General features: G+C 39.3%; 1 protein-coding gene across 4 annotated transcripts in view; it reads right to left on the reverse strand.

The window, feature by feature from the left end:
* ADAMTSL1 (ADAMTS like 1) overlaps nucleotides 1–12,330 on the reverse strand; it is a 389,415-nt gene that overhangs the window by 23,520 nt on the left and 353,565 nt on the right. For all 4 annotated transcript variants that reach the window (XM_039729898.1, XM_039729897.1, XM_039729899.1 and 1 more), the window contains 4 exons: nucleotides 10,402–10,529; nucleotides 6,875–7,003; nucleotides 2,346–2,525; nucleotides 383–517 (listed from right to left, as the gene is read on the reverse strand). In XM_039729898.1, coding sequence (XP_039585832.1) covers nucleotides 383–517; nucleotides 2,346–2,525; nucleotides 6,875–7,003; nucleotides 10,402–10,529 — 572 coding nt within the window. The remainder of the gene's footprint in view (nucleotides 1–382; nucleotides 518–2,345; nucleotides 2,526–6,874; nucleotides 7,004–10,401; nucleotides 10,530–12,330) is intronic.

Consider the following 12,330-nt stretch of genomic DNA (forward strand, 5'->3'; position numbering starts at 1 on the left):
AAAGAAAAATTAAAACAGAACCACTAACGTCTCTTCTTTTAGATCAAGTAGCACTCCCATCTGCCATGTCTTTGTGTTGAATAATTGCCAGCCCCCCAGGGCAGGAACTGCTTCTTGTAGGGTGCTGTATATATATATAAAGGGTGGCACCATGCATTCAGCTTTCAACTAATTGAAGGACCTTTTATAAAAATGAATTTCTGAGGTCTAAAAAGTATTTGGCATTGATTATGACTCACAACAAACTATTGATTCGATGTCTTTTGTCTCAGTGTCCATGTCTAGATAACCAAATCCTTAATGTAAAGGTTAACCAGATGCGTAACTGTAATATAAACTCTAACGACTTTAAAATTTAAAAATCTTAAAGCACTTGACTTACCTATGAGAGCAGAGCTCCCTGGACTGACAGTCAGTTTTGTTCCTGAAGGAGAAGTCAGCACTGAATGGGTGCTGGGCCCAGCACTGCTAAGCACTGCTGTCAAGTCTTCTAGGTAAGGAAGAGGTCGTGGAGGCTCTGGTAACAGATTGGGAGAATGAGCAACACTATAGCAGAAAACATCTTGGGATACAGATCCTGGTCCTCCTCTTCCCCCACCCCCCCCAACTCCCCAGATATTGCTGCAATTTTCACTGTGCTGTAACATTGCCATTTCAGAAGGGCAGATTAAGCAAATCTTTGCCTTGTGTTAGGTAAGGTGCTGGAGAAATTATTAAAATAACATCTGTATCAATGTGACCACAAACTTAAAGAAATAATCTTTGCAGGTTACCACAGCAATCTGGTAGCCCTTATTCATATATGACAGAGTTATATGGTATTAGGAGATACAGCAGCTTGGGAGAAAAAGCAAATGTATACAGCATAGAAGCCAAATCACATGTTCATGACAATTAATGAAAAACTTTTAGTGTCTGCTACAACCTGGATCAAGCCCTAATTAAATATGGTTATAATACTGCCAGATCCTCTGGTATACTTGGGCAGAACTCCAAAGGACTAAGAGTTCAGAGCTCAAAAGGATCAGTCTTTGCTGAGAACTGCAGGATTTAGTTGTTTACTAATCACAATGTTATTTTAAAAATTGAAGTAATGCCTAGCATTCCCAATTCTTCTTGTCATGAAAATGATGTGATATTTGATTGAAATGAATAGTGGCTTCATCCCCTTTCAATTAGATTACGGCACATATTACGCAAGTTTTCTACTGCTGATGCCATTCAGCACCAGGAGTACAGGTCAAGGATGCCTGAACTGTTCTGTTCCATCAAGGAGCTAAAAATGTAATTTGCTTACAAACATAAGCAGCTTGCATAACTCACAGTAACTTGCCATCTTTAAAAGCTAAGCCATCTATAATGATCAGAAAAGGATTTAGAGATCATCTGGGAGTCTTTATTTATAGGCTGAAACTCAGCTGATTTTTTCCCAGATTATTTTTTTAGACTGAGATGCTATAGTCAGTCTGGATTAGCAGGAGAAAAGTTTGAACCTTCATTTTAATATTGTCTGCAAAAATCTCACTGTTATACATCCTCTGGAAGCTCACTAGTTATGAAAGATGAGAGCTGTAGTGGATGCCCTAATGGTGTTGCCCCAGTTGTGGGGAATAGGTTTCAAAATTTGAGACATCACCAACAAATGCACTTCTAAAGTGCTGAAAATCTGTCTGGATCAGTCATCTGCCAGGCGGGCAGAAATTATAGAAGATGAGTTACTAGGAAAGGAAATGTCTTTCCCACAATTCCCTTACCCACAATTCCAGATCCCACCAGGTACCACTTCCACTCACATTTCACAGCTGCCACCCTCTTTCAAATCACCCAGATGGGCTTTCTGTCCGGTGTTTAAAAACACAGGAAAAGTAAAATTCACCGTTCACAGAACTTGAGATGTACTTTTTAGAAGTGAACTGGTTTTACTGACCTTTGTGAAGTGGGTCAGTATCACACAATCTTGAATGGAAAGACTGCTCAGAGGAGACAGAGCACTTCACAGTGAAAAAGTGCCATCACTCTCATTTTAAGATAGTCACTTTAAGAAATGGTTAATAAATGCTTTTCTTACTTAGCAAGTCTGAAAGAGTTTAACTGAGTATCTTGGGACTGGAAGGTGTGATTCCTGTTTTTAGACATTTTCTCCTTATCCACTTTCCTTTTACCACCACCTTGCTTCAGCTGATGCTGCCCAGAGTACAAACAGAGATTGATGCTCCCTTTAGAACAGGGCTGCCTGCATGCCATTTCCACTTTCCACAACAACCAATTAGTTCTGCCATCTGGATGTGCCAGTAGCCACATTACTGTTGTTGCTAGTCCAAAATACCAAAATACACTGGACTTACCAAGAACCAACAGCTGGGAGCTTTCAGTTACTTCCCCGTGAAGATTGGATGCCTTGCAGGAGTATAACCCCTGATCTGATAGAGAAACATTTGCTATTAACAGCAACCCATTTTGCAGATGGTGAGCAGAGGACAGCTTCACCTTGTTCTTAAACCAAGTAACTTTTGCTTCAGGAACACCTGGGAAAACATTGGCAAAGTGTAACTAACACAAGTAAGTATTACAAGGCAAAAATAATTGTAAGGCAAATAGTGGAAGAAGAGATGAGGAGTACTAAGTGCAGGCTAAAGAAGAAGGGGAAAGGACAAGGAAGATTTCATATGACCACAGTTCTTTAGAGCAGTGACTCAAATAAACAACTAAATAAATACAGAGACAGACACAATTAATATACTTCTTGCAGGCAGCTACTCAGATAGTCCTAGTCTAGAAAGGCAGATTCCTCTGCACTTCACTAGCAGCAGAAGAAACAGGGGTTAAAAGTGAGATCTCCTTAATGTTGAGGTATTGCTGTTGAGAAAGATGCACTCTGCCTACAAAATGTCCACCAATGCCACAAAAACGTTTTTCTAATTGTATTCTACAAGCGTGTCTTTCCCTTCTCCAATGTTTCCACACTAACAGGAAATTCGCAGGTACAGCTGTTCCTACAGTTTGCTTTGGGGAAGATAAGCAGTTTATGCCAATGAGCAGCAGTTTTATTTTCTTTTGATCTCCCAAGTTCAGTGACACACACAGCCTCGAGACGGGAACAGGAGGCGGCCAGCACAGGGATGAGCAATCATGTCGCATCACTGCCACAAGGGGTAGCAAGAGCATTTCAATCGCCTTTGCTGGGTAACGACGGATGCCAGAGGACAGAGGGCTGAGTGTTTCCCTTGCAGAAGTATCACAGAGACTCAGTCTGAGAGGTGCCAGCTGGAAACAGAACTCACTTTGCTGGGCAGACAAGACTTTATGTAGTGAGTAATTACCCGAGTCTATTCTTCTTCAGCTTTCCCCTCCATCAATGTGCATGTATCCAGCACAAAAAGCCTACCTGGAATACTAGTAAGCAGAATTGTGTAAGCCAAGTGAGATAATTTTGCCAAACCAAGGCTCTGGGAGAAAGGAATCACTGCAATACAAGTTTATAACAGTAGTGACTAGTTTCCAATGCCACAACATTCTTGAAATAGTGAATAATATTTCACAATCTGATACAGCTGATGAATAAACACAGGCCATAAATCAAGGCAAGAACTAGAAAATAAAACCTTCAGCATGTAGGTGGAACACAGAGAAAAGAACTGTTTAGGAGAACTGAGAGAACTGAAAATTAGAACAACAAAGATACAAGGAGGTAAAGGACAGGAAGGTAACATATTTTAAGCTATCCTTCCAAACCTGTTCTGACTCAACCGTCACTAATTGTACATGACATTTTGCAGAATGTCCTACAAACTAGATTTTTAAAACTGATTCCTTCTTACATGTCAAACTGTATTTTCAGTAACAGTCTGGGCTATATTGCTTGAAGCTTCTGGTATGCAAATGAATATCTGCACAGTTTAAGTGCTGAAATCAACAGAAAGGTCTCTAGTGATGCTGATGTGATCTAAATTGCTCTCACATCCTATTTTTAAGTGAAATGGTGCACAGTAGTAAAGTTACCCACACCAAAAATGCTGCTGGCTTTCTGAAGCTTGGAGCAAATCCTCCAGCTGGCAGTCACAGGCATCTGCAAGACTCCTGAGTGACTTTTGGGTGGGAGTTCCCCTAGGATTAGTTTTGGAGAAGTCTGGAATTGACAACAATCACCTAACAATAGTTAAAAAATATATTCCTTCACCTCTATCAACAAAGAAATGATGTTATGTCAAGTGAAATAATGTTGGTTTTCAATCTTGATCAAAATCATTACACTGCCTTTGTGGTAAAAATGAAATAGAGCTTCATCTTGACATAAATCACATCAGATGCCAATTAAACTCTAATGCATCCAGAATGATTATATTTCCCCTTGTCCCTTAGTTAACATCTATAGATTTCAACTCAGAAGACAGACTTTGACAGTGCTTATGCCTGTCTTAAGAAGTTGAAAAGCAATATAAAATTACTCCCTAGGCTTTGATTGCATACTCTTCCATTATCTCATATTTTTAAGAAACCTTCTCCAGGTTTATCAACACATGCTGGCAGCAAGTGTATATTTCTGGCCCTTGACAGAAAACGCAGCTTCAGAGAATACCATAACTGATCCTTAATATTTATCTTGTAACTATTCTGCTGTCTTGCTGACTCTCAGTAAAAATGTGTCCTCACATGAGCTGAGATATCCAGATCCAATTCACATATGGTCCTATGCCAGAGACTGTACAGCACAGTGATAGAAACACATCTTATATTAATGGGATAAACTGTCACTGAACTCTGACCTAAAACTCTCATTGGTTGGGCTGGCTCAGGACATCCTGACATGACTAGAAAGAAAGTACTAGAAGGAAAAAACTATAGCTTTACAAAACTGTGTGAAGAGCTGTTTTCATCCAGAAAAGTCTCCACATAATTTCTGGATATGCTAGTTTGCTTTCTAACTGTGTTAACTTTGCTCTCACGTACTAACTACTTTTTTATTGCCAGATGTTATTGCATTAACTGTTGCATGCTAATTTACTACGATTTAATAGCCATTTCATTGTTAATGTTTTCTGGGGAGCTTTGGCAAACTAAACAGATGTAAAGTTTATCTACCTGAAAGGAATCACTAGGATATGACATATTTGCTGACTGCAGAAGTAGTGCATGTTACTCTTATCCCTAGAATTGTTTGTTCTAAGGGTGATCAAAACTATATAAAAGGCTGAATAATCATAAAGCTGATGCTAAAACAAAATGTTTGTTCTTACATTAGAAGGAAAATTACATTTATTCTCATACTATGTTATAGGTTTTATGAGCTGGTTAATTTTTCAGGTGTAGGTGAGACAGCTGATAGAAATTACTGTTCTTGAATCATTCCTCAAGGTAGCTTTTTTGCAAATGCTGTTGAATTATGAGCATTACTTTTACGAAATTAGAATTCTAGTGCCCATAAAACATATCTGTCCTCATTATTAACTCTCTCATTCCCTTTGCAACATAAAACCTCAGCTTGGGGTTTATGATTTTATGATAATTTCAAGGGCATTAATCTCTGGTGTCAAAATAGTTAATATTTTCTGCAGAGGCAGTAGTAGAAATTTTTTTTTTTCACTCATGGAGAAAATTAGGATTTAAGAAAATTTCTTCAGTGTCACAGAAGATTCCAATATACAGGTAGTAGATAGAAAAAGTCTTCTCTTAGACGAGAAGACACAGTTAAAATTTTCCATTTTGGATGTTGTCATAGTGGGTGAGTTTCACAAAATTGCTAGAGATTATTTTCCTCTCAGAAAAGACTTTGAACCTGTGCCCCTGACCATTTTGTGTTTCTAGGAGTATAGTTTGCTGATATTATAAGTACTGTGGAAACTTTGTTTAGTCGCATCCTGTTGTTTACATGGTGCTTTTGGTGAAGAGAAATGGCTACACTTAGATCCGCAATACCTGTCTGAATCTGTGGGTTATGTATCTGGGCAGCTGACAGAACCCAGAGAGAGAAATCCAAAATAATTTGTTTTAATATATTATTTAGTCTCTTTCATACAATGTCCATGCAGGTGAGCATGGTGAGGCCTGGGGGGAAAAAACCGGGTGTCATTTCCATCTTCTCCCTTGAAAGTCACTGGACACCAGTCTGATTGCAGGCGTGTGTTATACTATGGATAACAGTGTAACGAATCCATGGTATGGCCCCAGGTCTTCAGAGATTTCCCAGCTCCTCCTCCTGATCTCAACATCATTCCCACAAACAGCCATAGGACTGCCACACACAGATATGGTCAACCTATTTTAGTTACCACTGGAAAGAGGCAAACTGTCACTGTAAAACTGAGGGATATTCAGTCTCTGACCAGAAAATAATTTTAGGGAAAATCCCATTTCAGTAGAATTCCTCCGATCTCCTGCAATTCCAAGATGAAAAAAAAAAGGAAAACAAAGAACCAGGAAAAAAAAAAGAGTTCTAACATGCTTTAAATATAAAATAAGTTTGGCAGAAAAAAGAAGAAACTAGCTGGAATGATTTTTAAAATCCCCATCAGTGAGAAAATTAGTCAGTCCATGCTTGTATATTGTCACTGAACATACCCAACAGGTAGCCACGTGTATAAGTTTTGTTGCATCCGCACCGTACCGTGTATCTCTTACAATGATGCCTGTGGCATTGACCCAGTTTTATTTCTTTGAGCCCAATTTTCTTAAGCCACTACATGTTCCTTGTTTGATATGGACAAGAAGAGGACAAGTTCTATGATAAGAATTAATAGAAACAATGAAGTATCCTCCAAGACCTAGGAAAACCTTGCAATTTCATTCAGCTGCAACTGGAGATACCAATTTAGCAAGGAATCCCACAGAAATTTATAGCCAAAGGCTATAAACTGCAAAGGAGAGAATAATTTTTTACCTGCAACCTGGCAGTTAATGCTAACATTTGCTTTCTGGATTGTTTTCAGCATGCTTCCAATATCAACAGTGACGGCAGGTGATTCGGTGTTGATCATGGTAGCTCTTGATGCCTTTATCAGTGGCTTTCCTGCATAAAAGAAGCATCACAGTTTATCATAACAAGAACATTGGAGTCACAATGGCATAGATAGATTGGAACACTCTTTGTGAAAGTACATGCAACAGGCAGGCAGATAAGGGAAAATGAACTGTAAGGGCACCTGCTTTTTATAATATTTCAGTGTCACCAAATTCCATGGGTAATGCTGTCTTGAAAAAAGAAAAGGCATGCTTGAAGCAGAGGCAGAATAGCATTTGGACACACAGGAGAACCAGCTGAATCAATAACCAGCACAATAATCAACACCAGCACAACTGGAGCTGCAGTGAGATGCTTGCCTGGCACTGCAGCTGCACCACCACCCTTTAGTAAAGACCAAACCCAGGAGCCTGAGTGATGGCTACAAGCACAGTGGAGAAAGTTTAGAGTAACATGCATGCTGTTTCTACAAAATGATCATGGTTTCCTTAACCTACAGGGGAAACAACAGGGTGGGGAAGACCAGATCAAAACCAGAAAGTTTTCTCATGATGGCCAGCAGAAGAAGATGAGGGTTATAAACTGAATTAATGCTATACACCATTACTAGATGTTTTAGATAAAACAAAACAGGTTATCTGATAGGAAGCGGTTTGTCTCTAATACATCTACTGCTTTGCCCACAATAAAGTGTGCTTTTGACATTGGTGACAGCAATTCAAGGTGTTTCACTGTTGCTGTCGTATTTGTGGCATTACTTACAAAGTTATCCACCATCAGTGGCTCAAGATGCCTTCTGCAAATCCTTTTGTAGAGCTACTGTAAAGGGATGCTTACAAAATAGGTCAGGGGTACCCAACCTTAGCTTTGAGAGAGAGGACTAATGCAGCAAAGCTGACAAGAGCCGAATTAAGGTGCTCCCCTGTCTCAGAGAAAGTCATGATGTTGCAGGAATAGCAGAACATAACAGAATTACTGAATTGCTTTAAATCACAGGGGACTTGGGTGTTTTTGACTTTTCAAACACATTTTCAAACACATAATTTTCCAAAAAGCTAAACCTTTTCTCTCCCATTTGAAATAAATGGTCAGATACAAAACCAGATATCCTCTTTGGTCTCCAAAAGCTGCAGCTTCAGGCTAATGTCCATCATTAGCTTTATTTGTATGCTAATTTGGTACTGACCAACGAAAAAGATGGATCTGAGAAAAAGAATTTGATTTCATTGAGTTCATGGAGAGTTCTGAAAATTTAAGTCAGTCTTAAATATTACTCTCTCAAATAGCTGTACTTCGAGGGTTTTTAAAAAATATCATTCATCTGTAACTCGTGTCATATCAGTTTAGTTTTTTTTTATACTTTACATTTTATTTTAGTTTGATCATTTTAATGTCCAAGAATAGCAAAGTGAAATACTATATTTTATTGTTTGAATACCTTCAAAAGTTTTGATACTTTTTGGCAAAGCCTAAAGAAAAGAAAAAAAAAATCTTCAGCTATCCATCAGCCTTTTATTTTCCTGATTGGTTTCCATAACGCCACCACAAGATTAAAAATCTTTAAGCTGTTCAACCCATAAATGAGTAGCAAACCATTGTGAAATCAAAAAGGAGCATATTCCACTGTCTTTTTTTTTCCATGCACGTGTTAAATGAATCAGAAAACTCTTCAATGAAATAAGCTTTTGTCCCCTCTCTTGATTCCTCTAAGATGATCTCAGCTTTCCATGTTTTTTGGAGAAAATACTTCCATTATGGCAAAAAGATTGTTACTTTGTTCCAAAAACTGCTCAGTATTTCACTTTGATATTTATGGCCTCATTTTGTAGGCTGTTCAGCTCTTTGCTTTTGGTGTAGATGCAAAAGTATACCAGTTCCTAAGAGGAGTTCTGCTTGAGTCTGGGAAGCATGAATGTTAGTTCACCTAAAAGTTTAAATTACAACTTTGATAAATAATTATAATCAAAAAGCTTAAAGTCTTCCTGTGTCACATGTATACCTAGGGCTTTATTTTTACAGTGTCATACAAAATTATTGCCACAACATGTACAAAAATTATGGCTTTTACACTAACTGAACAACATGGACAGAATAGCAGTTTTGACTGATGATTTTTTAATCTCATGTTCAGCTTCATGCTGGTGCAGCATAAGAAGATAATTTGTACAGCTGCTTCTTCTAAAGTATGACACTACCCTAACAGCAGCACTACTGCCTTGCTGCCTGGAGTTCAGCAAAGCTATTTCTGATAGTAGTAGTGTAAAAAGGATCAGTCTCTTCAGTTTTGCCTACAAATAATTTGTAGCTCTGATGTAGATCTTTCTTTTTGCTTTGGAAGATTCACCCATTCTGCTAAAGGACAAGACGAAGTCTCTTTCTAGTTGATTTACTGATTTTCTAAGCTTCACTGTTATTCACTGTTGTCTTATTACATTTTATTTATGCTTTTCTTAACTGAAATTTTCTCTATGTTTGGTGTAATTTTTTTTTAATTAAAGCTTACCAAATCCTATTCCTTTCTCTAGTCATACATGGATACAATGGCAGGTGATGGCTGCTGCCTATGCATTGGAAGCCTCCAAGCATTTCCACATGCTAAAGCAATGAAATGGATAAGTCTGCAGAATCAATATGCTTTTCAGTATTAGCATGTTTACTTTTGCCTTGGATAGATAAATAGGATCCTACATCTGTAAAATGTCTCTGCCCTGTCACACTTATTAGCTGTCATTGTCTGTTCTGTTCCTGTATCTTTCTCAGCAGCTCTTCATTCATGTTTGCTGCTCCACCCTTCTGCTAGTGCTGATGTGGTTGTGAACCTGCTGACCATGTCTGCTAGAGAATCCTGAAGAAGCTGTATACATACTTCTAACTTCCTTTGCTTTTACCTGGATGAGTTTTTGTTAGAATTGAATTCTAAACCAGCACAGGATATTTAGTCTCTTTAGAACCTGTTACTAGAGGAATAGAAACAAGGAATCTAATTTTTTGAGAACCTTTATTTGCTACAGTTGAAACAGTGTCAGTGATGCTTGTGAAAGATTCAGCTCTGGAAGTTTTCTTGTTTGCCTAATGTACACCTGAGTAACTTCGGCAATGCATCTGTTATACTTGAAGAGATCAGCGTCAGGTTTAAAAATGAATCACAGAAGTTGGGAGGCTTGGACTGCACTGCCCCTACAGGCTGCAAATAACCAAGATAAGTGCTGTTTTAAGAGCATGTCAGATGCAAGTGAGAAAAGACATTGATGTCTTGCAAAGACAAATACACCTCACAAACTATCTATGAAAGCCTCAGGTTTTTGCAGAGCTCACAGCCCATGTTTTCACCAGTGTACTTCTGTTGATGCATTTTACACAGCTTTAGCAGCCCCCACAAACAACTTCTGTTCAGATTCACACAACTAAAATGGACCATCCTGCAATCACAGAGGTTAAACTTTTACCTGCTAGGGTGACAGCAATGGAGACAGAGTCAGATCCCAGGGCATTGGATGCATTGCAAGCATAGAAACCCACATCAGCTTCCACAGGTGCTAGAATCTGCAAGGAGTCATCAGGCTGAAGGAGCAACCTGGCATAAAGCAGAAAGAAAGAAAGAAAGCTGTAATAGTCTCTTAGTCCATGTGAACATGAACATATTTACTGGGAATTTGTAGGCTTAGGTAATATTTTTTATAGATCAGGCCTTTAGGTTAAATTTAAAAACATATGAAGAAATTTAAATTCTTACATTGAGACGGTAAGTTGTGATTACTTAAATTAAATTTTTTGTCTCAATCCCAGTTCCTCTACTGCTGATATGTGTATTAAAGAAAGACTGCCAAAAAATTAGGACATCTGCCCAGTGAAACCTCCTCTGCTGTACCACTTCTGCATAATGCTGAATGAGTTTCCCAGCATTGCTGTCTTCCAGTTCTGCAGCATAGGAATAGCAATAGTAAGAAAAAGCCAAATTATCACAAGGGAAAAATAATGAAACATGCTGAAGCTATGCAGAAAGAAGTGAAGTGAACCACAGGGTCAGTATTAAAGCCTGAAATAGGTTCAGATTCTTTTATTCATGGGCAGCTTGTACAAACTCAGCAGTCTTGATTCTTCCCTAATAGTCAGTGAAGACAGAGAGGACTTCTCAGCTCCTCCTTGGGCTGAACCCACTGTTTCTTTCTTCTGCCAGTAAGAGGAGAGTACCATGAGCTCAATGTACTGCCTATGGCTAAATGGAATTAAAATGGTCTTAGTGCTCTTATGAACTGCTTATTTTTGCTGTCTGGTTTTGCAGTGGTGTAACTCATAAGGTCCTGATACGTGGTGCTGCATATTTGTTGTGATAATCCTTTTGATTATTGTTGTAATGTAGTCAATATGTTTGTATTCAATATGTTTGTATTCAATTGTTCATTCCTAGCAACCTCCTCACAGCTGGTTTAGCCCAATGCTGTTTCCTCCCCTTTCCTGTCTGTTAGTGCAAATACCTACCCCAATTTCCCTATCCTTCTATGTCTACCATTGTAGCCCTGCCCCTCTGCCTTGTCATTTAAGTGACAAGTTAAGATCATTGAGGGTTCCCCTCAAGTAGCTGAGATGGACGCAGTTGTCAGGGTCTTTGAAAGATTCACAGAGCCAATCAACATTGTCACTGATTCGGCTTGCATGGTGGGGGTAGTATCTAGGACAGAGCACATAGTGCTGAGAGAGGTCTCGAACCCAGTGATTTTTAGGTTGCTCTCAAAACTTACACAGCTGGTTTCCCAGTGAGAGCAACCATTTTACATAATGCACACGAGATCACACTCTGACCTTCCCGGTTTCATCGCAGAGGGGAATCAAAGAGCTGATGCTCTGGCTATACCACTGCAGCTGGTTGGCCAACATAACATCTTCAATCAGGCCAAACTTAGCCATCAGCAATTCCATCAAAATATGTCTGGTCTGGTCCGTCAGTTCCATCTTAGGTGTGACCAGGCCAGAGCGATCGTGGCCACATGCCCCAACTGCCAGGAGTCCTCATTACCATCTATGGGAGCAGGGGTGAACCTGAACCCTAGAGGACTCCAAAGTTGCGAGGTGTGGCAGACAGATGTCACCCACATTCCCCAATTTGGAAGACTTTAGTATGTGCATGTTTCGGTGGACACTTTCTCTGGTGTGGTCTACGCCTCAGCCCACAAGGAAGAGAAGGCCAGAGATGCACAGAATTACCTAGTGCAAGCCTTCTCCACCCCAGGGATCCCTACGGTAATTAAAACAGACAACGAGCTGGCCTATACCTCCAGGGTGTTTGGTGAGTTCCTGCTGGAATGGGAAGTTCAACATTGGACAGGGATTCCATACTCCCCTACTGGCCAGGCAATAATAGAACGAACTCATCAGAA

The sequence above is a fragment of the Passer montanus genome, unplaced genomic scaffold (assembly GCF_014805655.1).
Source record: "Passer montanus isolate IOZ18808 unplaced genomic scaffold, ASM1480565v1 scaffold7, whole genome shotgun sequence".
NCBI classification, from domain to species: Eukaryota; Metazoa; Chordata; class Aves; order Passeriformes; family Passeridae; genus Passer; species Passer montanus.